Raw genomic sequence first — 26729 nt, forward strand, 5'->3', positions numbered from 1 at the left:
AATTTTTTCCAAATTGAACATATGAAATGCAAGTTATGAGTAGGCTGATTCCACTGAACAAAGATGCTCTAATGAGCCATTTGCTATTTAAAATGACAAGCACTTAATGCAGTTAATATGTATAGACATTTTAAACTTGGGGAAAGATACAGACTTATCTTAGTAAATATCAAATATTTACTAAATATTTGGCTTCCATTCTAAACTCATAGAAAAGATAAGCTAAACATACGATTGATGTAAGTTCACCTTACATAAACAAAATAAAATCAATAAAGAACACAAAAAGCATTTAATAGACTAGAGTATCAATGAATGTAAAAGATACAATGTATTATATGATGAATCTGAATGTAAAAACCATGTATTTGTTATATATGACTAACTTAAAAATACAAAGCCAATTTTTGTTAAAGTGCTGTTCATTCAAACTCTGGGATAAAATCATCACCCCAAAGTGACTTAAAAGAAATACAGTGTAGAGGAATAACCCGGCAATAGATATGACAGGCACTACCAAAAACTGCAAATTGTTCTTTAATTAAATAATGCCATTCTCAAGTGATATAGAACAGTCATCTTGACAGAATTATTTTTGTATAAATATTCATAAATTAAAAATGTCTCTAGATATGCCAAAGAGCTGCAAATCATACCTTACAACAGCAGCTTAATGCCTATTTTTTCAAAAAGCACTGAAACCCTCTTCCATTGAAAACTGTTTATTTCTCTGGTGTAAGTGAACAAGATCACTGAGACACTTGCCTCGTGTGTCTTAGAACAATGTAAATAACAACTATGCATATACATCTTAAATTGGGGACTTAAAAGTTAGGACATAACCATCTTTTGATGCAATAAGAAAATAAATAAATAAAAATTAAATACTGTAATCTGATGTTTGGTATTGACAAATCAGTAGGTGTCAACTTCACATATGAAGGACAGCGGAGGCTGAATTTTTAAATGCTCAATATATCATGGTATTTGGGCTAAAGGCCTTTAGAATATTAACTGTTTCCTTTTTGCTTAAAGGAGTATGATAAAATCACCATCAAGCGGCTATGGTAATTAATTTTAAGCTGGGGTGAAGTGACCTTTTGGTCCATGGCACAAGTTACATCTATCACATTTCTGTCAAATAAATCTGGCGAGATTTCATGTTTACATACTACAATACACACTGACCAAGCTGTCAGTCCCTCACAGTTTTTTAGAAAAATATCTACATCTGTCCTTATGGATGTCAAAATGTTACACCATCATTTGTTTAAAAAAAAAAAAAGATGCACATTCATACTGTGAAGTTATTAGGAAAATACTCTCGCAAGTAAACTATAGAAAGATAAAATACACTTCAAAAGTATGTGGGTTGTTTGTTTACAATATTCTATAAAGTGCAGAGAAATCCTAAGGAGGGGGGAAGCTACCCCAGAACGAGTTTAATTACAGCAGCTTTTGCATAGCAACACTCAGAGGAAGCTGGACATGTCCGTTTCCTCAGGAGAAGGGTGGAAGAGGTTCTTCAGATTCGGATTGTGTCTTGGCCATAAGTCTGCTTTCTTCCAGAATGGTTGCTGATGCCAAATCTCCATTAACTGTGTTTCCTGAACAGTGAAGAGGTCCTGTGGAAAGTGATTGACAAGTTCAACAAGTATTGCTGATTCCTGGCCCCTGTGAAAGAACATCTCAGGTCTGTTCAGAGAGACAAAATCCCACCAGTATCCTGATAGACCTTTTGTTTCAGAGAGAAACTCATTTTTCTACCACTGCCAATCGTAAGGAGAAGCTTCAGCATCCCTAAGAGAAATTATGTAATTACCAGAGGCAAGGATTTGTTTTGTACACTGCCAGAAGTAAGGCTGGCACATTGTGTGCCGTCAACCTGCTCAGATGAATTTAACCGAGCTACTGCTTTTTCAGCCAATGGTCCTTATGCTGTTAGTACCTTCCTGTGAACAGAGACTCAAAAACAATACATGATTTTTTCCAAGATCACACACTTAGTAACAGCCCAGAGCCTGTGTGAGCAAAGCTAGCAAGAATTCTTATGCTAGAAGTTCCCTTCCCACATGGCTCACAGGTGCCACTGATGCTCAAGGTGTGCACAGCCAAACACAGCGGTAGTGTCCCCGTCCCATAGTGTTTGAATTTACCAAGGCTTCTTCAACCACCCCAATTTGTTTTCTTTTACTTATATTTATTTACTCTGTTCTTTGAGACAAGGTCTCAGTCTGTAGCCCAGGGTGGCCTAAAACTCAGGACACACCTCCAACTGACCTCACACTCAGACCAATCTTCCTGACTCAGTCTCAAGAGCCACTACACCTGCTTTATTGTCTTACTTTTCTCATCTTTAAAAGAAAATTTTCCAAGATGAAAAGCATCTCACAAGAAGAGTATTCTCATAAAATTACTTTCATGAACCAGAGTGGGAGCACAGGGGCAGGCTACACTCAGGAGCCCATGGGTTCAAGCCCCATCAGTGAATAAATCAGGCATGGTGGTACCAACCTCTGATGTCAGGAGTCAGGAGGTGAAGGCAGAAGGATCAGGAATTCAGTCAACCTCCAATGCAGAGTTCAAGACCAACCTGGGCTACAAGATACTGTCTCCAAAAAAAGCCCTGTCAACTGACAATTGTAACATAAATAATACCAATATGTTAATATAATATACTAATATATACAATATGTCAATTCTCTGCTTCACCAACTAAACTGTTAACTTTAGCATAAAGAGAAAAGAATTTAAGAACAACACTTCTCACCCTGCCAATGCAGAAGCTTTAAGGTAAACCAAGAAAGTATCTGTGTGATATGTATGTGTGACTTGTTTGAAACACTCCTAAAAACTAAGGTAGTGAACCTCTTTGCATTCTAAATATCTAGACATGAGCCCAGTATAGAGTGTGAGCTTGCAATGCCAACCCTGGGAAAGTAGAAGCAGGACCACCAAAAGTTCACGGCTAGCCTGCTCTACATAATGTGTTACAATCGAGTCGGGGTTATATAGACAACAAAGGGGGCTAAGGAGATACCTTGGTGGTTAAAGTTATCATAAGCAAGAAGAAGCAGCTGGCTACTGAGACTAGCCGTACTCGTGAGCTCGGCGTTTGATTAAAGACACTGCCTCAAAAAGTGGTTCTGCGCACCTCTAGTCCCAGTAGGGAGGCAGAGGATGGGAGTCTCTGAGTTGGTGGCAGCCGGTCTACTGAATAGGACAGAAAGGCTACACAGAGAAAGCCTGTCTTAAAATATACCATCCCCAACCTCCTCCCCCACCCAAAAAAAAAGAGTGAGGGAAGATACCCAACTCAACCCTGGAACCCACACACATAAATCCATGTATGCTTCACACACAAATTTGTTTAAAAGAAAAAGGTAAGTTTTAAAAAATGTATCTTGAAGTGGTCAATGGCTCTGTCTGGAATCAGCTGCTGCATCGGTCTCTGGGTAAGCGAACAAAGGCTGCTGTTTTGCCTCTGTTCAAAACCACAAAAGTGCTACCACTGGTTCATCCCACTCTACGACCTGGCTGTCTAGAGGACCTAACCACCATTTATTTTGTCATTTCCGTGGGGAAATCAGACCTATATTCCACACATCTGATGTCCAGTGAACTCTTGAAGAACAATCTGTCCTTTACTTGTCCCACGTGCTCTGTGGGAGGTAAGGACTCCACGTGACATTCCAGCCGTGAGAGCTAAAGAGCTAAGAATAATCAAACAAGGTACATCCTGACACACTGTGAAAGATCTTGCTCCTTAGAGACAAGTACAAATCTTAACAGAAATCACCAGATTTTCCTGAAATGATAGTTTGCTGGCTCTGAAACAAGGGAGAAAGGCCCAGGGACGCGTGTTGTCACAAACAACCACACAAAATTGCTTTCTTTAGCTATTTTAAGGCAGATAAACAATGTAGCATAGTTAAATTCTCGATGGATTTAGACCTTTACTTTCCTCTAGGATTCTACCTACAGTTAATGATTTTTCTACAATACTTTAAAATGGAAATGTAGTGGGAATAAAAACATATTCAATAACTGTCTCTAAGAGAAAGTATCTACCAGTGAGATTCAGCATCTCGTAACAGAGTAAGCAGAGTAACAAAGCTACTGGGAAGAGAAGCTGTGAGCAGCAGGGCACTGTGGGGGTTCACTTTCCTCTGAGGAATTCACCGAAGAGCAAAGTATAGTGTTCCAATGACACCAAGTGACAGAAGCTTCAGTCCCAGGAAATACTAGAACCTGCTAGTGCACGAACAAAGAAAGAAAGAAGAGTTTTGGAACTCACTCTCTGGGTCTTCAGGGGGAACATCAGTACAAGAGTCTGTGTCCGAGTAGGTTCTGCGGCGTCGCTGAGGAAGTCGGTGAAGGGCAGATGCTGGTTCTTTGATGGAGCAACTGCTCCTGCACATCAGATTAAGAAGTGTTAAGCTGTGGGGCATTAAACCACGAAAAGACCTTTTCCTGACTGGGATTTGAAATGGCTTCTCTTTAAGGCCAAGTATGGTGGTACATAGCTTTAATCCCAGCACTCCAGAGGCAGAAGCAGGAGTATTTCTGTGAGTTAGAGGCTAGCCTGGTCTACAGAGAAAGCTCTAGGATAGCTGGAGCTACATAGTAAGATCCTGCCTTGAAAAAGACTTTAAACAAATGAGGCATTCCTCTGATGTTTATTTAGTCCTTACAATAGCAACCTGTATTCATTCAGAAATGAAGTGTGGAGACCAGTGGGTCTACTTGGAATTCAGGCAGAAACTCTGAGGTCATGTACTAGATGGAAAAGGAGGTCAAAGATACACTTCTAGGAAGAGTGTCCGTTCACTAAAGCAGCAGTCAGAGGTGATTCAAAATTATTTGAGATTAAAGTTATAGATTTCACAAGTACATGTATCTAATGCCAATCTTTGAGTGACAAAGAAGGCAGGCTGAAGGGGATGCCAAAAAGATGAGAGATGTTCAGATGTAAACTCACTGACAACAGAAACAGAACATAAAGATGGTGAAATAGAAGCTAGGAAAAACATTTTTCAGGGCTAAGTGTGCAGCTTAAGTTGGTAGGGTGTTTATCTAGGATGCACGAAGCCCTGAGTTTGAACCCCAGCACTACATAAACCAGGCATGGTGGCTCACACCTTACTCCCAGCACTGAGGGGGTAAGCGAAGGATTAGGATTAGGCATGCTGGACTGTGTAGCCAGTTTGACAACAGCCTGTGCTAAATGAGGCCCTGTTGTCAAAACAAATCTGTTTTTTAAAATCAGTCTTGGAGCTGGAGGAGAGATGATGGTTCAGTAGTTAAGCACTGGCTCAAATAAATAAATAAATAAATATCCAGTGTAAACATGCAAACACAGAGGCAAAATGACCTAACAGGGGCTGGAGAGATGGCTTAGCAGTCAAGAGCACTGGATGTTCTTCCAGAGGTCCTGAGTTCAATTCAAGCAACATAGTGGCTCACAACCATCTGTAATGGGATCCAATGCCCTCTTCTAGTGTGTCTGAAGACAGCTACAGTCTACTCATATAAATAAACAAAAACAAAACAACAACAAAAAACACCCATCTAACTGCTTAACTTCATCTCAGTTTCTGTTTTATGATGGCTCAACATTACTCTACAACCTTGACAGATTCAAGAAAAAATAGTATCTTTTTAGTCTTTTTACAACTTACTTTCTAAGGAAAAAAGGATAAAATATAGCTTAGAAACCTTATACAGCTTAGACTTCTATCACCAAAACAAATGTTTGCCACTGAACGACTTAGCTTCCATTTTTCTGTAAGTTTCAGCTATTAAAACACTTTCTAGCATGACAGGGCTGGATATATATAAGTTACTGGCTTCCTCTGAGCAGATCAATTCAACGAGTATAATATATTTACCAAAGAAAAAGACAAAACAGTAACAAGGCTCAGGACTGAATAGTCAGCATGGAAAAATAAATGCTGAAGAAACTAGATTTCATCATCACTTTCCAGAGAACAGAAAGGGTTAGCCCAGCCACTGGGAGGAGGATGCTCAGGGACACACAGTGTCCTGACAGCAGGGACATCTGCAGGATCAACCCAGAAGGCAAGCTTTCACAATGCTGATATGAATATGGCTTCCTCTCTTTCGGTGAGCACTTTCTCAGTAATAGCCTAGCATGAATATATGGGTTTTTTTTGTTTTTTTGTTTTGTTTTTTTGTTTGTTTGGTTGGTTGGTTGGTTTTTCGAAACAGGGTTTCTCTATATAGCCCGGGCTGTCCTGGAACTCACTCTGTAGACCAGGCTGGCCTCGAACTCAGAAATCCACCTGCCTCTGCCTCCCAAGTGCTGGGATTAAAGGTGTGCGCCACCACTGCCCAGCATGAATATATGGTTCTATAGAACACTGAGATAAATATCCTCAGTTGTGGACACTCAACACATCAAATTTTTCTCTAGCTACATATATAAACATATTATATATTTTTATATATATTTTTTTTTACAAAATTTATTATTGCTTAGTGGTAAGCATATTTACCTGCTGGGCCTTCTTACTGCCTCATACTTCTTGATATTACTTCAAAAACCTCAGAAGCTACAACAGCCAGCAGGGCGTCACCTCCAGGTTAATTCATACATGTAGGTTACCTTTCCATTCTCCTACGTGAAGCCAACCCCCGACACAAGAACTACCAGACCTACTCCACGCAGAGCTGACATCCACAACAGCAGGCATGGGCCAGATAAACTTCCCCAGACAGGTATTACTAAGACAGAATTTAGTCAGAAGACATGGCTAGCTTACCTCTCAGAACTGCAGGGACCAGGGTGGCTGGCTGAACGCTTCATCTAGAAATGTGAAAGAGGAACAGGCTTCAGCTCAGTCTTTAGTCAAAGATAATAATGCACCTCTAAGTTACATAAATTAACATAAACTTATTCATAGAAATAGATGCCTGGTATAGGCTCAAGTAACAACCCCGACAAATGTCAAACCTTCTCCCTAGTAACAATTAGCTGGAAATTTCCCAACACATACCAAAACATACTAAAATTCTACTTATGTGTGGATTTTATAATATGTAAATGTATAAACAGTAATACATATCTACCCTAAAAGTTATTTTTATAATACAAAGGAGTATCTAGCAAACAAGAAAATACTTTTTAAAAATAATTTATCTATTTTTATTTTTCTTACGTACAGTTTTGCCTACATGTATGTCTGTATGACAGTGTTGGAGCCCCTGGAACAGGAGTTACAGAGAGTTGTGAGCTGCCATGTATGTCCTGGGAATTGAACTCAGGACCTCTGGAAGAGCAGGCAGTGCTCTTAACCACTAAGCCATCTCTCCAGCCCCACAAAATACCCTTACTAAATGTTCTTTTCTCCCTGTCCTAACGGGCACGAGAGGAGGTGGCAGTGCTCGCTGCCACTCATTATCACACAGTTCCCGTGCAGCTGTGTGTCAGTATAGCCTTCATGGAGGGCAGCACTGACAAGTCACATCTGGAAAGAACTCAAGAACCTCAACCTCAAACAGGTTCCTAAAGCGTTTATCCAAACAAGGTTGTAAACTTAGTGGGCAAGAGCCTACCATATACACAAGCCTGACATCCAAACCTTAAGACTATAAATGGAAAATGACACAATGTTAAAAGAAAAAAAAAAAGCAAGTCTAAGCAGAACATGCCACAACTATGGTGAACACAGACCATCATTTAGAAGAAGGAACTTGCCCACCAAAAAATAAAGGGTAACATGAATAAAACAGACTACTTCAGTTTAACAAGGTGACAGGGAGGCTGTTTATACTAAAGGCTTAGCACATTTTATACACATGGGCCCACATCGAACATCTATATTTGCACTGTCAGCTACCAGCTGACAAGGTCCCCAGTTACAGCGGTAACGGATAGTTCTAGTCCAACAGCTGTAATGACAGGCTTGAAAATGCAGACAGACTGGGACATCCCATTTCGCAATCACTTCCCTTAGAGAAGCTCTCTCTGAGACTGAGGAGACAGTTCAGCATCATGAACACTAGTGCTGATAACAGGCAGAGTCTGAGCTTGCCTCCCAGAACTTACGCTGAGTAGCTCACAACCACCTGTAGCCCAGCTCTCAGGGGATCTGACACTTCTGCTCCCCACAATATGCTCAGCACAAAAGAGGTATTGAGAAACCCGAGAAGAGAATCCCTGCTAGACTGAGACAGAAAAGCCTTCACTAAACCAGCTGAAACCTCCCCAGTTCATCTGACCAAAATGGGTACTTTTATGGACACTATTAGACTGACAGTCACTGATGAAGACAAGACTTAAATGCAAGCATTGACCTTCATTCCTTCTCCATAACTGAGCTGGCTGGGGTGGGTAACAGGAGTGAGCTGGGCCCTGCTCCCTCAGTCATCATCCAGTGAATGCTAAAACATAGCCAGCTGCATTCCTCCTCCATGAAGAGGCTCCTAAGAACACTTCAATGGAAACAAGGCAGTGCTATCAAACCTTATCCCACCACAGGCTCCCCAGAGCATGCCAGAGCAGACTGAACAGCAGGAAAGGCACAATGAGTTCACCACCCCCAGCACAGAGTTCTTGGCGTGCAGAGTAATCAAGAAACTAACGTTCTGCACCTACCATTAAATGGCTCAGATGCTTTACAGTGACCTTCTGACACAGGAGACATTTCACAGATGAAGGACCAGAGGAATTAAGTAACTTGCCTACTCAGAGAATTCAAACCCAAATGTTGACTGCAGAACACTGTTCCCATTGCAAGTTTCAAGCTTTGCTTAATAGCACCCCACACACACACACCTGTGCTACTGTGCTACGTGACCTAAGGCTACAAACCTTTCTTTGGGAGGGGCTGTGGATAAGTGAAAGGAACCAGGGCCCAGGAGGAAAGCCGAACACCTACTGTCCCATTAGGGTTTTATCCAGGGTTCAAGGCCTGTGCTCAACCAGGCACTCAGCTGCCTCTCACAGCCCACCGCCCCACACCCATCGAGAATAAAACATCACCCTATTACAAAGCTTTCAGGCAAATGGCTGTAGCGTAGCTGGGCAGGCTATTCTCAGATCCTTCTAAGTGGAGAAACCATTCACTCTCGCACATGCTGAACTCCTCAGCTAAGATGACCCATTACCAGCACAGAAAAAAGCAATTCAGTCTACTTCCTCCCCACTCTCCTTTTCCAATCTTACAAAGAAAGCTGTCAACAGAAGAGAGGCAGAGGATTCAGCTTGTGGGTAAAAGTGCCAGCCACTAAAGATTTCAGTTCAGTTTATCAGCACTCAAGACAACAGCCAGTCGTGGTAGTGTGCATCTGCAACCATACACAGGGAGGCAGGTTGATGTCCAGAGCTCACCAGTGTAGACTACTGATGAGTTCCAGGTTCCCAGACTCTGTCTCAAAAATCAGACAGAAACAGAACCACAGAAGAACACACCTGACTCTTATCTATACACACACACACACACATACACACACACACCTTTTAATTTAGTGTAAATATATTTATATTGCTAGAAGAAGAAAAAAAGAAGTTCCAACCATCTGAACAGGAGAAGGCGACACAGGAGAGACCAGGGGATCCGGATGAGGCAGTTGAAACATCTCAGGTTTAAACTTGGCGTTCGCTATCTTCACACATTCCTCAAGGGTTGTGATGAATGTATTACAGGTGGCACTAAGCAAGGAAGAGGCTTCATTCATGTTCTGAAAAAAAAAAAAAAAAATCACACAGAAAGTCTGATTCATGCTCAACCATGTAATCAGGCACAGCCTGAGAATCAGCTGAGAAAATTAATTAAAGCTTATCACTTAGACGGACTCAAAACAAAACAAAACCAGCAGTTGTCTACTGTACTCCTGCAACTGGCCCAGAGAACACAGCCGGAATGCATCTTCTGGAGCCTAGTCTCCAAACTACTGAGTGGCTGCAAAGACAGGCCTTGACTCCCTGAAGAAAGGAGCTGCTTCAATGCTTGCCTCTAGCACAGAGACAGAACTCAGAAAGCACTGTAGAGTTGGGAATTGGTTCTAATGCTTTGTCTTAATTAGGCTCCCAAACGCCTCGCTTCCAGATGTTGAGAGTCCCTGCCCCGAGCTGGCTTCTACTGGGAATAAAGAATTGCTATACAGCCAATGGCTGGGCAGGGAGACAGAGGTGGGACTTTTACATTGCATGGACAAGGGACCAAGGGAGAGAGGGAAAGAAGAGGAGAACTGCCATGACTTGGAGGGACAGAGATCAGATTTAAGAGCTACAGGACAGAAAGCATCCAACAGTGTAGGTAGAAAGGGAAAGCGGCCCTATGAGGGGCTGCCCAGAAGGTAACCCGGCAGCAAAGATAAAATACAGATTTAGAAGGTGTTAAGCCAGAAATACCTTGGGGAGGTTTAGAAGTGCACAGCCATTGAGCTAGTCAAGGCATATCAAAATTAGCTGGGTGTGTGTTTTTCATTTGTGAATCCAGAACTCTTGGGCAGGTTGCAGCACACCCTTGACCCTCAGGCAGTGAAAAGGTTAACTAAGTATTCACCACTACACAGTAGAAACTGAAGCAACTCTGTGGGAATATTTTTGTCATCCTAGGGAGGGGCTAAAGATGCTCCCACGACAGTACATGGCAGAATCCGATCCCAAGCGAAGGGATCAGGGACAAAAGCAGTACCTCTACACTGGGAGATGCATGATTCTCATCATGGTGAACAAATTCCTGGATTGTATGAACCTGCTGCATTAGGAGGTCACAGTAGAGGCGAAGTTCAGACATTTTGGTTTTCAGAGACTCGCTGGTCTCACTTATTTCTAAAAGAAACACATAAATATCAAACTTGATCATTTTCGTAATCTTCAGTAGTACAATAAAACAACCATTTTAAAAGCAAGCAAGAGAAGCTAAAGAAATGGCTCAGTCAACAAAATGCTTGTTGCATTAATATGAGGATCTGAGTTGCATCTTCAGAAAAAAAAAAAAAGTTGGACCCAGTGGTAGTATGTAATCCTAGCACTGGGAGGTGAAGACAGGACCCCGGTGCTTGCTGGTCAGCTAGTGTATACCTAACACTGAGCTCCAGGAAAGAGCAGGACTCTCAGAGCTTGTTGACCAGCTAGTGTACCCCCACCATTGAGCTCCAGGTTCAGCCTCAGACTGTTAGAAAAATAAGGTGGAGAGAGACTGACTTCCAACAAACCTCCACAAGTACGTGTGTGTGCATGGACATAGGCGCATGCACACACGTGCACACACACAGAGAGACACAGAGAGACAGACCTCGGATGGGGAAGAAGAGGGAGAGAGAACACTGAATGCATGCAAGTACACACGCATGTGCCAAGGCATGAGGAGAGAGACATCTTAGACATCTCAGGAGTTGCTGCTTCTCCTGCCACCTTGTGAGACCCAGAAATCACATTCGAGTCTCCAGCCTGTACGCAAGCACCTCTGCTCACTGAGATAGTGTGCTAGCCGACCACTGGGTGTTTTAATACACAGCCACTTCACTCTATTATTTGCTTTCTTCCACGTGAAGCCCACATTTCTACTTCGTGTACCAGCGTTTCTCTTTTCCTCATATATTCTTTTCCAGCTCTGATAATTAGTTTTTCTTTTAACACACAAGTTGATAATCTGTTTAAAGTTCTAACATATTAAAAACAGTATTTTAACTACCTACATAACAAACGCTTCTCCAGGTATAAGCCCCCCTCCAGTTTTCTTCATTGTATATTTTCGCATGCAGAAGTTGCTGGGTTTAAGTAAGAAACACATTAACATTTATTAATTCTCTTTCTTTCTGTTCTATTTTCACATTTTCCTGTTCTCCAAATTTTTAATGCAGTACTTCTTCTTCTTAGACATATTATGGATCTAGCCATCTTCTCTCCCATTTGCCAACCACTATCTTACAAAGCAGAAATAAAAGCTGTGGAGGAGGAAAAACAGCAGCTACATAGTAAGCAGATGCTGGTCTTTCCAAAGTGACAAAGCCAGGCTAGGACTGCTGTTCCCCTGCAGAAAACAGCAAAGCAGCACTCTGCATATCTGACATAAATTAATTCTTGCCCAAATTTAAGTACATTCCTTTTTTGGGCAGAGGAGAGGCTGTGTGCATATGTGTGGAAGCGTGAATATAAATGTGCATAGGTGTCAAGGCCAGAGGTTGATAGCAGCCACCTTTCCTAGACTGCAAGAGGCAAGTGTGTATCTACATCCTGAGCCAAAGGGATAAAATGAGACCTTCAGCACAGCCCCTAAGGCTGTGGAAAAGAACTCTGAAAACATGAGTTCAAAAATAGATTATTTCTCAACTATGCAAAATATAAGGACCCAATATGAATTGTATATGGAGCTTCACAGATCTACAGGAACAGAGGCAGCTGCACTATGAGCCAGTTGATCAGAAAGCTGCTAAGGAAGGAGATACAGAGATTTAGGGAGTGGGGTACACAAGGCAAGGTCCCACCCAGCTGAGTTTTTGTTTATGCTTACAAAGGCAAGCAAATTCCTGAGTTTTAGGTCAGCCTAGTACAGAGGGACTTTAGGTCCAGGCCCAGGTATGGTAGGAATGTTAATTTCCTGGGGTCCCACCAGCTAGCTAACTGTCTGTACTTAATAACGGCAGATCTCTGAATTCTTTTACCATGTTAAAAAAATGTACTTGCTGTCCTTCTAAGAGTCAGGGGGATAAACATGGAATGCTGATTCGTGGGATGGTCCAGAGGGAACCCGGAATAAATAACTGAATTGATATGTAAATAAAAAACTGGGCTTCTGGTCTGCATGAGATGAGCCAGCAATGAGAAATAGCAGTTCTTATTTTAGAATTTTTTTCTAGTGAGAGCTGAGCTGTCTGGAGATCTCAGGAGAACAAACACAGCTCTTTTAGAATTTTTTTTCTGGCTTTCTGATTTTGATAGGAAAACCCAAGAACGACTTTTAGAATTTTTCTAACAGTATTTTGGAAAATCCAAGCATTTTTTTCTAGCAGCTTTTTTGACTCTGACGGGAAAACCCATGGCTACCCAGAGAGCATTTAGTATTTTTTTTTCTAGAATAAGAGAGTTGCCTCTAGCAGACAGCTGTCTCCAGAGAGAGCTGTGTCAAGAGCCATCTGGAGAAGAACACAGGCCGTCAGCTTGTACCCCACAATTTGACTTCATTTGGTTCACTGCTCAAGGATATGCCTTCTCTCAGAGCCCCGTCCCAGGCCGAGGCGGTCCTTGACACCTCCATGCAGGCTGACACCACTACTCCACCTGCTTTCTTTTTCCTCCTTTACTTATTTAGACAGTCTCATTTTGTAGCCACAACTAGCCTCTAACTCAAAATCCTCCTGCCTCAGAACCCTAATTGGGTGCATCCCCGCTTAGAACCATTTTCCTCTGTCTAAATAAATCTCACTATTCTTGGTATTGGAAGTGAGTGCAATCAACGTCTGTCTTTCTGTAAAAGGCCTATTTCACTAAGACTATGTCTTTAAAGTTATGCTATAGTACATGCCAGAATTCCCTTCCCTCTTAAGGAGAAATGACATCCCACTGTACCAACACCACATCTGTTTATTTCTTCAGGTATCTCTGGATTATTGGACTGTTCCTATTTTTAGCTACTTCTTGTCCTAATCCTGCCCATGCTTATTGATAATTTTTCTTTGATACAGCTGAATATCACTCTAAACTCCTGTATTTTCTAATATCTACAACTTAGTAGTTTTTACTAAGTTAACTTACGACTGTTTTTAATTTTTAAAAATTCTTTATATGCATATGTGTGTCCAGTGGGCAACCTCAAGTGTCAGCCTCTGGAACAATGTCCCCCTCTTTTGAGATGGGATCTCTCACTAGCCTGGAGTCATACACGAAGCTAAGCGGGCTGGCCAGCTAGCCCTAGGGGGTCCTCCTGTCTCCAGCTCTTCAAGGCTGGAGTTCTAAGTATGTGTGAACACTGGGGATCAAACTCAGATCCTTGTCCTCCTGCTTTTTCAATGATCAGCTAGCCATGGCAAGTTTCCCAGGCCATTAAACTTCTCCGTAAACATTTCACTACCCTCATAATGCATCGTCTAACCGAAGCACTGCTTTACCAACTGAGTCCCCTAAGCTCAGACCTTCACGTGTTTACAAAGTCCTCCCTGTGATGTTCTGTTCTAAGTCTCCCACATTCCTACTTTCCTTCTGATTACTGAAGGCGGCCAGGCACACTCATGCTTAGAGAGCAGTTCTTACAAGAACCGTGTAATCACCTTTCTCTTTTGCAGTCCTCGTGTCTGTCAAGCACGCTTTGGAGCTCCCGAGGGCGACCAGCCACCTCTGTCTCTCGGCGGCATTCACTGCCTTCATATAGAAATGCTGCTCTCCTGGAATGATTAACTCCATCCTTGTGTTGTCTGCGGAATGGACTGTGAGGATGCAGAGAGGACACAGTTATAGACTCAGCATTGGGAGGGGTCACATCACACGGTGCTCATTGCACCGACAGCAAGCCAAGTCTCACTGCACAATCGGGACCACTCTCTAAGAAGCCCCAGGGGCACGGTGAAAATCACCTTCTCCCTAACACTCAAGGTGGCCGTGGCCGTGGCCCCAAGACAATGCCAGCCACTGAGAGTAAAACAGATGACTCACTTTTACTCATACCAGACATACTTGAAAACTCATTACATTATACAGAGCATGGCTATAAGTCAAAATAAAAGACAGCCAAGTTCAGAAAACAAGGCAAAGATCTGCAAGGGGACTTTTAAAGAAGAGGGCATGTGAGAAGTCAGCTTGGCCCTGGGAAACGTGCTCCTGACGCTCTGTTAGCGTGCGTGCACGGTCCACTATGGCAGATATGGGGCAGTACAGTAATAGCAAAACTAAGCTCAACCCCACGCCCTATACAACAACAACAACAACAACAGCAGCAAGAGGAGGGAGCTAATAGCCAAGGGGCAGGTGGGAGGTGAAGCGTTAAAAATTATTCAGAAGAAATCTGACCTAACAAGAGTTGCCTAGCATGTGTGAGACCACAGATCCAGTCCCAAGAACCACCCAAAACAGATAAACAAACAAAAAAACCCAGTATTTTCTTTTTCTTTAACCACTTATGAGAGCTGAATGGAAATTCTCTGAATGTGCTTTTTAAACCCTTTCTACACTGGGTCGTAACCTACTTACAAAGCAGCACTTCTGAAATGTTTAAGGGTGATGAGGGTACCGCTGAGAATGAGCTCTGCAGACCCCAGCGATCAGCACGTGGCAAACGAATACTTACAATGTTTTAGTCTATGATAAAGAACAAAACAATGTTCTGTACGTTCAGGGAACATACAAGAATACTACCCCAAACTAATCTATTTCTATAGTTTATATATCCATAACAGCCTTCGATTAGAACAGTAACAATTCTTAATTAAAAAGTGACCAAGGAACGTGTACACATACACACACATACACACACACACACACACACACACACATTCAGCAGGCATGATGTGCATTTTGGAGAAATCTCCCAGGACAGCGTGATCTAACCCAAGCTACTATAATCCAGCATGATGATTATCCAAAGAGACCCTGTCTTTTTAAAAGAAAAAAAAAAGGATGAAGACAAAGACAGAAGAGAAGGAGGAGATGGAGAAAAAAAGAAAAAGAGGTATGAGGGAGCGCCATATTACTAGTGAGTCTAAGATAAAGACAAAGGGGCAGAACTATAGCTAAAGAATATGAATCCGGGGCTAGAGAGATGGCTCAGCAGTTAAGAGCACTGACTGCTCTTCCAGAGGTCCTGAGTTCAATTCCCAGCAACCATATGGTGGCACACAACCATCTGTAATGGGATCTGATGCCCTCTTCTGGTGTGTCTGAAGACAGCTACAGTGTACTCACATCATTAAATAAATAAATAAGTCTTTAAAAGATTCTAAAACAAACAAACAACAAAAAAAAAACAGCAGCAACAACAACAAAAAAACCCTTTCTTCCCTCCTTGGCTAATCTTACTTAGAATTTCTATAAAATCATGCCACAGTAGCAATCCAGTCCTGGAAAATGTAGCTCACTGCATTACACTCACTAAGCAAATGCACAGGACAGGAGGACTCTAGATACTTGGAAGCTTTGAGCAAGGTCTCATGCAGGATTGAGGTATTCAAGCCGTGAGGGGACACAGACAGGCCTAAAGGGGACTGAACATTCCCTCCCCATACTGTGGCCCTTTCAGTCCTTCTTGAAGAATTTAAATCTCCTCATTACCATCTTATCTGATTTCATTCTGCCTTCACCCACACACTCTGGACACACACAGTGCAGCCATGGTCTGTGAAATGAATCGCCATGAAACTCATACCGTGGCCTATTATTCCCCTTTGAGAAGAAAAAGAGACCAACCATCTCTAGACCCATGGCTGCTCAACTCCAGTCAGCAAGAATCTGAGCTTTTTAACTCTTCCCTTTAACAGAATCCCACAGAGACAGCCTGCTTCATCTTCGGAGCTCAGCGTCAACCTTTCCGATCTTTCCATGAAAACGAGACAGAACGTATCTAGACCCCACAGAAATTTTCTATCAAGTCAAACCGGAAAAGGCATTTGACATTCAATGCAGGAGACATTTATAAAGGGGGAATACAAACCTGTGTGCAATAGTGTTCCATGCTAGCCCTGATGACTTAGAGAGAGGATCTGGAAATCTGTGGATGACTAGAAACACTTCCTCCTTAGGAGCAGGCTACAGAAGCCCCTGCTCCCTTACCTTTAATCTCACAGACCGCCATCTTTATACTCCCTTTGCTCCCTTTGCAGACATCGTCCTGTGAGTCATAGTAGGACAGGATTCCATTATCCAGAACAAACCATCGAGGCTGCCAACCTACAGAGACCAGAAACCAAGACGGGTGAATACATTACTCTTAACACATAGAAAACTGGTTTCAACGATGCCATACTAATTCTGGACTCTCAGTAACTGTCACACAGTGAGATTTTTAATGGTCAGCCTTTGCCCAAATGTCCTGCGATCTCTACATAGATAAGGACTATTTCTGTTCCGGCTCACAAAAACCCAAAAGACCATAACCACATCTAAACCCAAGCACAGCATAACCATCCCCTTCCTCCATGAGAACAGATCATGATGTAGAATTAGCATTTCTTTTCCAAAATGTCTGGAATCGGCAGTGTTTCCACTGTCAGACTTTGGATTTGCATATGCATATGAGATATATGGAATACGGGGCCCAAATCTAAACATGTGCAGCTAGTCACACCACCTAAAGGTCACGCTATACACTGGTTTGATTCTGACTGGGCCCTATCAGTGAAGTCCGGTGTGGCGTCTTCCACTGGTGAGTGTCCCTTCAGCACTTAAAATCCTTTGGGCTTGGATTAGGGCCACTCACTCCTCCTCTCATAATGAAAAAACCACTCAGGAAACAGGGTTTGCCTCAGTTTTGTTACCACTCTTGGCAGCTAACCTAGAGTAAACATTCTCATCCCAGTAAGTCTTTAAAATTCTTTCTCTGAAACAGATGACTGAACAAGTTGACCACCTCTCAAGTGTGCGATGTGCCCTCCCTTTTCTGATAGAAGATGCTGCCTTTAACCAAATGCCCTTGGACATGGAAAGCCAACGAAATCCCTGGTTTTATGCAAATATGACAACCTATAGAAAGAGCAGGTTCCCACCCACTCTCCTTCCCTTCTGTGGGGCTACACAGCTAAGGCAAGAATGCTATTAACTTCAGCCTTTCATCTAACATTTCCTCAGCACTGGAGGCATGAACCTATCACACTCGGTTGGAAGGCAAAGTCTGTAACCAAGAGGGATGGCTATTCTCAATGCTGGCCTCGCACTCCTCTCGAAAGCCTACCTCGTGTTCCCGGGCATCTTATCAAGCATGCTACGAATAGATAGCAGTTCACCAACTAATAACATAGTGGCCACATGCTGGAAGCGGTGTGACTGTTCTTAATTCACTATTAAGTCACAACACTGTGTAAGTGGCCCACATGAAAATCACCACCATTAAAACACTTTGACTATTGGCTAATCACGTTTCCTGGGATGATACAGGACCAAGACAGTACCACATCCTATAAACTGAAACAAGGCTTTTCCTTTAGGGTTGGAGGCTGCAGAGATGGCTCAGAGGTTAAGAGCACTGACTGCTCTTCCAGAGGTCCTGAGTTCAATTCCCAGAAACCACATGGTGGCTCACAACTATCTGTAGTGAGATCTGATGCTCTCTTCTGGTGTGTCTGAGGAAATAAATAAAATCTTAAAAAAAATTTTTTTTAAAAACCTTAGGGCTTACCAACACTTTTGAAATGACAATGTTGTGTTATAGTTAGTGTTGTCGAGTTGACAAAAATCTTCCTGGTGGTCCTCAGGCAGGCTATACTGATGACACTCATTGGAGTATGAAGACCCTTCTTAATTGTATGCAGGATTACTCCTGGTAAGGGATACTGGATGGTAAAATGGAGACAGAGATGTGCAGCAGCATTCACTCACTGTTCCCTTCTGACTTGTGACATGATGTAAGCCTTTGTCACTGTGACTTCCCAGTAAGGATGAACTATAACCTGAATTGAGAGTTACATAAAGCCCTCTTCCTTAAGCTGCTTTCTCAGAGCATTTCAACTCAGCAACAGGACACCGAGTCAGCAAAGCAGGTTAAATCTTACTTTCTATTCTATACCTTGCTTACGAACACAAGGGTAGGATAGTCCCATCGCCTCAAAAAAATAAAGCAAGCAATCTTCAAGCATCAGGAAAATTCATTTTTATGAACATTGCATTCCCTCAGGAGGGCTGCTACATTAGAGGAGAAGCTCTTTTGGTGTATACACGTTACCTTGTTCCTGGATGCATGATGAGGATGCCCTAGCTCACTGCTTTAAAAAAAAAAAAAAAAAAAAAAAAAAAAAGAGGAATCTCTCCAGGCTAAAGAGAAGAGACTGCTAGGCTGCTGAGAGCTCATGCTGCTTTTCCAAAGGACCCAAGTTCGGTTCCCAGCACCCACATCAGGCAGGTCACAACCACCTGTAACTCCAGCTGCAGGGGCATCCATGAGTCCACTCACACCGACTCACACAAACACAGAAGCATAAATAAGTGAAAGAAAAAAAAGAGTGGGGTACAAGTAATTTAAATATAGTACTCATGTATCAAAGTCTAGAAAAATAAAAAGACCATGGAAGCAGCACACCCATGTACCTAGCATGTGTAAGGAAATACAATAAAAACTTTTTTTTTAATGTAGTATTTTTCCAAATACTAATTCACCTCGGTAAACAAATAAATGAGGAGGGGGTGGTGAAAATACAGTCTTCCGCCTCCTTCGGTAAGATAAAGTTTACATTCCCACCATATTATGATGCAGCAGCTCTTCAAAAGGAGCTGTGAGCACAGTGAGCTAGAACGTGTAGGAACCGAGAAAGCCAGGCGGCTGAGTCCACTCATCTAACCAAGCCTGTTATATCTCTCCACACCTTTTTAAAGAACTATCTAACCTAGCCTTCCCTAACTGGCTCACACACTTATAGTATGGTAGAAGGACTGACAACTCCTTCTGTTGAAAAGGGCCATTCCCTTTTTTTCAATTTCTACTTTGACGAGCAGTTTTTCTCAAGCTACTAAATGTTACAAAATCACGTATTAAAAGAAAAAAGTCAGAACACTGTCATTACACTGGAAGGTTCCTTAAAGACCAATTAGTACAAGCAGCAGTTCATCCTTCTGACCCCAGATACTAAAATTAATAAATGAACATACTGCTGAGCCAACTTTACACTTAAAAAAAAAAAAATGGAATCATTCCAAACAGAAGACTTCGATTCAGCAAGCTCTCTCTCCAGTGCTTACTGGAGTTAAACTAAAACACACCATAAGAACTGAAGCCTCAGCATGTGTTGGCTCTCAGTACCACAGGCTACGAGGACACCTCCCACAAGAACATTTCACCCCAAGAGCAATTTCCCCTTCAATTATGACTCATGGCTGTAACTGCCCATTGCTCTGGGCTATGCTAAAAATATTCCTCCCGCATTACCTCCAAAGACAGAGTGCAAAAACATTTGCATCTCCAAGCTTAAAGGATATGGACCTCAAAGTTAATACCACACCTCGACCAGCAAGGTGCCCACAACTGCCCAAAGGAAAACTCGTAGCAAAAAGTGTCTCACTGTTTCCAGTAAAAATGTGTCATTTGCATGATTATTTGGTTTTTCATTCAAGCAGGAAACAGCAGTGTGTTGTAAATATTAAGCCACTTGCTACCGTAAACCTGGCTCTAGCAAGATACAACCAAGCATTTAGCCCTAACAGGGTTTGCCTGCAGATTCCACAAGATATGGGAGACACTAGTTGGGCACTTCACGGAATAAATGACTGCAGGGCTCAATACTCTGGGCAGAGTAAGTGAGCTGCAAGGTGACAATTGTCCATTCTTTGTAGTTAAGAATCTGAGAACTGCCCAAATTTCCCTTCAAACCGCCAGTTTTCCTCTAGTTCAATGAGATCATGGGATTCAGAAGTTGGAAAGTACCTCTAGGACAAAATAGCTAACCACCCAGGCCTTGTTCAACTGGGATCCTGAAAGAATACCACATCTGCCTTTGGTGTTGATTCTAGCAGAGATCACAGGGTATAGATTTAAGATGCGTTTTAAAAGCCAGACTTCCAATATCACAGGTGGGGACAGCTCCCTGCTGATGATCCCATTTCTACACAAACAGCTTTCTTCTAACTACCTCACCAGGGAAACCTGCCTGCTCTTTCTGGGCTGCACGTCCAACTATTTCTCACAATGACTTGAATTACCGTGGTGTTGAAAAATATGCTTTCTTCCAATAAGTCTCACAATTAACCGAATTCCCAAACCTCACTAAAAACCGATCCCTAAGAACCTTCTCTGAGGATAGCTTCCAAAAGCACACTTGATGAGCTCAGCCAGCCTCAACAAGTGGACTTCCAAACCTGTGGTAAGAAAATGTGAAGGAATATAAAAAACATATCTTAAAATTAAATGAACACACACACATGTTGTCCACAGAGTGTGGATGAAAGAGGAGACTATGGATGAAAGAGGGTGACGGGATACTGTTTCCGAGGCACATGGGGCAGCGTAGGGTTCTGGTAGTGTCCCATCCTCATGATTGTGCGCAGTCTCGAACTCCCTGTTGAAGCGGCCGGAATGGGCCCCACGAGGGGCAGTGTGTGTGTGTGTGGGGGGGGGGTCGAGTGTGGAACTGAGTGCCACGGCTTGACAGGGGGTGCCCAAGGGCCAGCCCTCCCGGGGCCCCGCGCCGCCCGCCCCGTACCTGTGAGATAGTTGGTCCACTTGTACAGAACACCCTCCATGCTTCAGAGCCCGGCGCCGCGCATCCTCCTGGCCCGGCGCCGGCCGCGCTGCTGCGGAGGCGCGGGCCCGCAGCCCTCCGCCACGACCCGGCGGCCCTCAGAGGCCCGACCGGCGGGCGCCCCGTGATGCTCGGAGGCCGCGAGGCGCGGACATCCCCAGCGGGAACGGCGCGGCGACCCCCGGGGCGACCCCAGCGCCCGCCGCCCTCCCGCTCCGCCGCCGCTCCACGAGCCCCAGCGCTGCCCTCCTGCACGCCCGCCTTCCTTCCCCCCGGGCTCCCGGCTTGTTTTCATTGACCCCGACGTCGCTTTCACTTCCTGGATGAAAGGGGCCGGCTCGGCCTACGAAACCCCTCCCCGGCGGCGGGGCTGCGGGACGGCCGCGTGCCCGAGGCTGCGCCGCGCGCCCTCGTGGGGCGGCTCCGCGGTCCCCAGCAACCGGACCTCTCCTGTCCCCAGCAGATGAACTCTGTAGGCATCCTGCCTGTTTTCTTTTTCGATAAAATCAAGGGTTGCCCATTTCTTGGCGCTTTCAGTGCTCACACTCTGGGAAAGTAGGAAGTTATCTCCTAGGAAAGGCTGGAGCAGTGGCAAGGCCCTGTAATCCAGCACCTTAGAGGCTGAGGCAGGAAGGACAAAAGGCCAGCCTGGGCTACATCCTTTTTTTTTTTTTTTTTTTTAAAAGAAAAGGATTCTAAAGTATTATGCTGGCCGGAGAGGTCCTCCAACAAGGTCTTATGGAACTAGGATTGGCGAGGTGACTACCTAAGTAAAGCACTTACCTTCGGAAGCTTGACCAGGAGTACTGTCCTGGGAAATCTCATACTGGAAGGACCATGGATCATGACATACACACACACACACACTTTTTTCTTTTAAATTTTTTTTAATGTCATACATCATGATGTATGGCTTTAAATCCAGCATTCAGGAAGCAGAGGCAGGCAGATCTCTGTGAGTTCTGTTAGTTCCAGGCCAGCCTGATCTACACAGTGAATTCCAGGCCAGACAAGGCTACATAGTGAAACCCTACCCTCCCCCCCACACACACACACACAAAAGAAAGAAAAGGTTAAGAAGGAACTGTGCATTCTATTTTTGTTTTGTTTTTAAATAAAAGAATTTCTCTTAGGTTTTTTTTAATCACTTAAAAGAGTGTTTACACACTTGACAATTTTTAGATTTAGAAAGTTTTGCAAATTCCAATTAATTTGCATAAAACAATCAGTGTTGAGGTGGTGAAATCCTTGGCTTGTCCTTCCAGGAAGGCTGACTGACTAGGGTAATCTGGATATTCACTTGGTGAATTGACGAATAGGTTAATATTCAACAAAATCACATATAGTTCAATAATGATAATTCAACTGTGCCAGACATCTGACACTTATTATAAAATTTAAGTTTTGTGCTGTTTGAAAGGTTTTTCATACTAAAAGGAGAAGGGGATGTGTCAAGAGACGTAACTAATCTCTGGTGTATATTAGCCAGCTGTGAGATTGGAACAAAATGTTCAATAGTCAGATTTCCTGTCTGATGTGACTGAATTCTCATGGGGGGAGGGGGGGAGTAGGAGGGGGTGGAGCTTTTCTCTGCTAAAGGCTTTCACCTCAAGGGCGACCTCAAGAGGTAGGGGACAGAAACACAAGCTATTTTTTGCAATGCCTAGAGACACACCGCTGTGTTCTGGGAGCCTCCTGGCTGCATGTGATAGACATAACCTAGAGTCCTTTTATGCAGTACCCCGACCCCCATCTCTCCCCTCCAAAAAGAAAAGAAAACACCTTCAAGGACTTCCCCAAATATCCAGAGAAAAGCAGCCAGCCTATCTTGTCAAAAATCTATTCTTCCAAAAATATCTGCATCCACTATGCCTGTCAAGTCCCTAGGGGCCTTAGAAGCCTTCTGTGTCTAGAAAGAAAAGCCGTATTACGACTAGAACATCCCACCGTGTCCTGTTTGCATTTTGTATCAACTTCTTAGCCCAACATTTTAATATTTTTAAAATACTGTATTAGGGACCTACAGCTATGTATTCTTTTTCTATGGCCAAATGGTTCGGTGTATCATTTAAAAATTTAAAGCCAAGCCATTCAAGCAATCCGATTGCTGAGACAGTGCTGGGGAGGCAAGACCAGGGCATCAAGTGGAGGCCATAGAATTTTACAGCATCTCCTAAATGCCTAGAAACGGCCAGCATAATGCCAGTTTTATTTCAGGAAACCCAAGTCTGACTACTGCAGGCGGAAGAAACCTGCGAGCTTAGCGAGGAGAAGAAACCGGGAGTGCAGTTCTATTCTAGCCCGAGTACAACCAACCGGGGCACCCAGAGCCCAGGACACATTCCAACCGCGGCGATTTGCTAGTGCCAGACGGGGCAGGACCTCGCGTAGTCCCGCCTTGGACCCTTGTGACGTAGGACAATGCCTGCCACGCGTCCCATTTCAGGCCGGTCAGCCTGCTGACACTCTGAGGGGCTTACACTGGGCCTGGGAGTGCTGCTTTGGGAAGCATGAATCTCCTATTCAGACTAGCAGTTTTCCTTAGCCTGTGGGGTTGTTCCGGTGCTCAGGAACAAACAAAAGAAGAAAACACGGAGGAAGTGAAAATAGAAGTTTTGCATCGTCCAGAAAACTGCTCCAAACCAAGCAGGAAAGGAGACCTACTAAATGCCCATTACGATGGCTACCTGGCTAAAGATGGCTCCAAATTCTACTGCAGGTAGGAGATGCTCCGTGCAGTTCAAATTCAGTTGCTATACCAGATCTTGCCCATCACCAACACCAGCAGTGGCCAGAGCCTATCTGATTGTTTTATTTTAAGGGTTTTGGTGTTGTTTTTTAACAGTAAATTAAGCCAGCATGCCAATTTAGATTAGAAGATGTCCCTTTTTAAAAAAACTGAAAGTTTTTAATTATTTAAAACGTTAGCACAGTAAATTGACTGCAGATCCAGTACATCAGGCAGAGTGTTGACCACCACCACTCTCCTTGGGACCCGGAAAACTAAATCTAGAGGCTGCTTGAAAAGATATTCACACTTTCTCTTTACCCGGAACTGAAGTCTGATCCACACTTTCTCCTGGACTTTGTGGGTAATTTTCTAATAGAGCCCCTGGTTATCACATCCATTCTGCTCTATTCCCCACTCCGGTCTGACTGAATGCTCTCTCTTTAGCTGCATTCTTACCCTCCAAAAACAAGCCTATCTTTCCAACTTAGAAGAAAACTTACTCTATGTAGAAGAGAATTTTGACAGGATGCTATTTTTCAGTTGTTCTTGAAATTTGGGGCTCAGCCTGCCCTTTTGGTTTGGGGAACAAACCCAGAGTAGTTAAATGAGTCATTTAGCTGCATTAGCCATGCAGCTAGTTAGAAGCAGGAGACCCATTTTAAAAAGTGAACCGTTGGGTAATTTTTGTAAGGATGGCAAAAATCAGAAATCTGAATGACTTCCAGTCATACACTCTGCCAATTTATGGGGACATTTGAGCCAAACACTTCACAAAGGACAGAGTCCTGAAGAGTGCAATATGGGAAAAGAGATTCCAGTTTTAAATAACAAAATGCCTAAGCTGTATTTAAAAGTTTCCTTTATGAGGTCAGCTTACTTACACACTAAGTATGGTTTCTTATAGCCGGACACAAGATGAAGGCCACCCTAAATGGTTTGTTCTTGGTGTTGGACATGTCATAAAGGGGCTGGACATTGCTATGATGGACATGTGCCCTGGAGAAAAGAGAAAGGTGATTATACCTCCTTCATTTGCATATGGAAAAGAAGGCTATGGTAAGATTTTTAATATGTCTTTTAGTAGTTTTTTAAAAAAGAAGTCATCTATAAAATTCAAAACAAATCTGTATATGCTTAAAAAAATGGAAGTAAGTCTCAAAGAGATATTTGTATGTTCATGTTCACAGTAGCAGCACAATCCACAAGCGGCAGGAGCTGGAAGAAACTCAAGAGTCCAGAGATGGGAGAGCAAATAAAAAAATGGGTATAGGCACACAGTGGAATATTAAGTAGGCTTTAAAAAGAATGAAATTCTGACTCATGCTACAGTGTACATGAACCTTAGAGAGTCTAAGTAATAGACTCCAGACACAAAAAGTACCAGTACTGTAGGATTGCAATTATATGAAGTATCTATAGTAGTCAAGCCAACAGGCACAAAAGCGGAGGGTTATTACCTGAAGGGATAGAACTAAAGGAGAGATATTGAATAGCATAGTGTTTCAGTGATCAAGATAAGAGTTCTGGATATAGATTGCACGGTAACACAATTGTACTTTATACTTATTTAAAAATAGTAAAGAAAGCAAATTTGGTATTTGGTGTATTTTGTCACAATTTTAAAATGTTATAGAAGAAATCGTCACAGAAACATGTTCAACAAATTCTTGTTATATTTCATTCATCTTATGCCCTTTGTTTCATGTCTAAAGAAAATAAGACAGTGTTGGAATACCAACCTCCAACCAGAATCTCTTCCTCTGCATCGACACAGTGCTCAGAATGACTGTATATTCCATAAGCTCCCTTGGGCATTTTTTGGCTTTAGTATTACATATGTGTTTCCAGTAAAGATCTTTTTTTTTTAAGGTTTATTTATTTATTATATATGAATACATTGTAGCTATCTTCAGACACACCAGAAGAGGGCATCAGATCTCATTACAGATGGTTGTGAGCCACCATGTGGTTGCTGGGATTTGAACTCAGGACCTCTGGAAGTACAGTCAGTGTTCTTAACCACTGAGCCATCTCTCCAGCCCGTAAAGATCTTAGTACTGGATTAAGTTAATGAAACTTGGGAGTCAGGAACAATTTCAGAATAGAAGGTTGGTACCTCTGAGTGACGGGTCACTGTTACCCCAACTCAGGAGAATCCTTCAGATGCGGGAAAAAAATAAATTTCAGAGTATTGCCTACTTTTAAATCCTAGAGCAAGAATATATATATGTGAACCCACAGAAAGTTGGGGAAATATGATTAACTAGTGGTTAGATGACATAGCCCTAGAAGTAGGCTAAGTTCATGAACTAATAAGACGCAAACTGTCTTTAACTCTAAGGGGATGCTTAATTATATTCATAATTGGAGCAAAATTAGAACACAAACAAGGTATCATTTTTTTATTTATCCCATTAGCAAGGACAAGAACATTGACAAAGACATGGGAAATGAGCCATTTCTTATATGATTGATGGGGAAGGAAGTCATTATCAGAATTAATTGTACCCTTTTCTTCTGACTTAATAATTTTGAACTTTAGGACCATACACCAAAGTGTAGAAGATGCTGTATTAGGGTTTGAAAGAGAAAACCAATAGAACAGATAGATAGATAGATAGATAGATAGATAGATAGATAGATAGATAGATAGATAGAT

General features: G+C 42.8%; 2 protein-coding genes across 3 annotated transcripts in view; one reads left to right on the forward strand and one right to left on the reverse strand.

Annotated features, from left to right (window-relative positions):
* Positions 1-273: 273 nt before the first annotated feature.
* Plekha3 (pleckstrin homology domain containing A3) lies at positions 274-21599 on the reverse strand. Of its 2 annotated transcripts, none has more exons than XM_028763076.1 (8): positions 21301-21599; positions 16730-16846; positions 14239-14394; positions 10665-10801; positions 9541-9705; positions 6786-6829; positions 4298-4413; positions 274-1625 (listed from the first exon to the last, which is right to left on the reverse strand). In XM_028763076.1, the coding sequence occupies exons 1-8, from the start codon at positions 21338-21340 to the stop codon at positions 1501-1503; spliced, it is 900 nt and encodes a 299-aa protein (XP_028618909.1). In that variant the 5' UTR covers positions 21341-21599; the 3' UTR covers positions 274-1500. The 2 variants fall into 2 exon arrangements, with proteins under 2 accessions (XP_028618909.1, XP_028618908.1); XM_028763075.1 differs by lacking the exon at positions 21301-21599 and adding an exon at positions 18291-18405.
* A 2159-nt stretch (positions 21600-23758) lies between these two features.
* Fkbp7 (FKBP prolyl isomerase 7) overlaps positions 23759-26729 on the forward strand; it is a 12135-nt gene continuing 9164 nt past the window's right edge. Inside the window, exons 1-2 of the mRNA XM_028762977.1 lie at positions 23759-24058; positions 24975-25126. Coding sequence (XP_028618810.1) covers positions 23850-24058; positions 24975-25126 — 361 coding nt within the window. The 5' untranslated portion in view covers positions 23759-23849. The remainder of the gene's footprint in view (positions 24059-24974; positions 25127-26729) is intronic.

Source organism: Grammomys surdaster, unplaced genomic scaffold, assembly GCF_004785775.1.
Source record: "Grammomys surdaster isolate TR1022 unplaced genomic scaffold, NIH_TR_1.0 136, whole genome shotgun sequence".
Lineage (NCBI taxonomy): Eukaryota > Metazoa > Chordata > Mammalia > Rodentia > Muridae > Grammomys > Grammomys surdaster.

Bases quoted from the DNA above. Each gene is read 5' to 3' on its own strand.
- Plekha3 (XM_028763075.1), bottom strand. From the start codon at position 18,390: ATGAGTGTCATCAGTATAGCCTGCCTGAGGACCACCAGGAAGATTTTT. The intron at 16,847-18,290 runs GTAAGCCCTAAG...TGGTCTCTGTAG, and splicing joins TTGTCATTTCAAAAGTGTTG to GTTGGCAGCCTCGATGGTTT. The intron at 9,706-10,664 runs GTACTGCTTTTG...TTTTTTTTTCAG, and splicing joins ATGCATCTCCCAGTGTAGAG to AACATGAATGAAGCCTCTTC.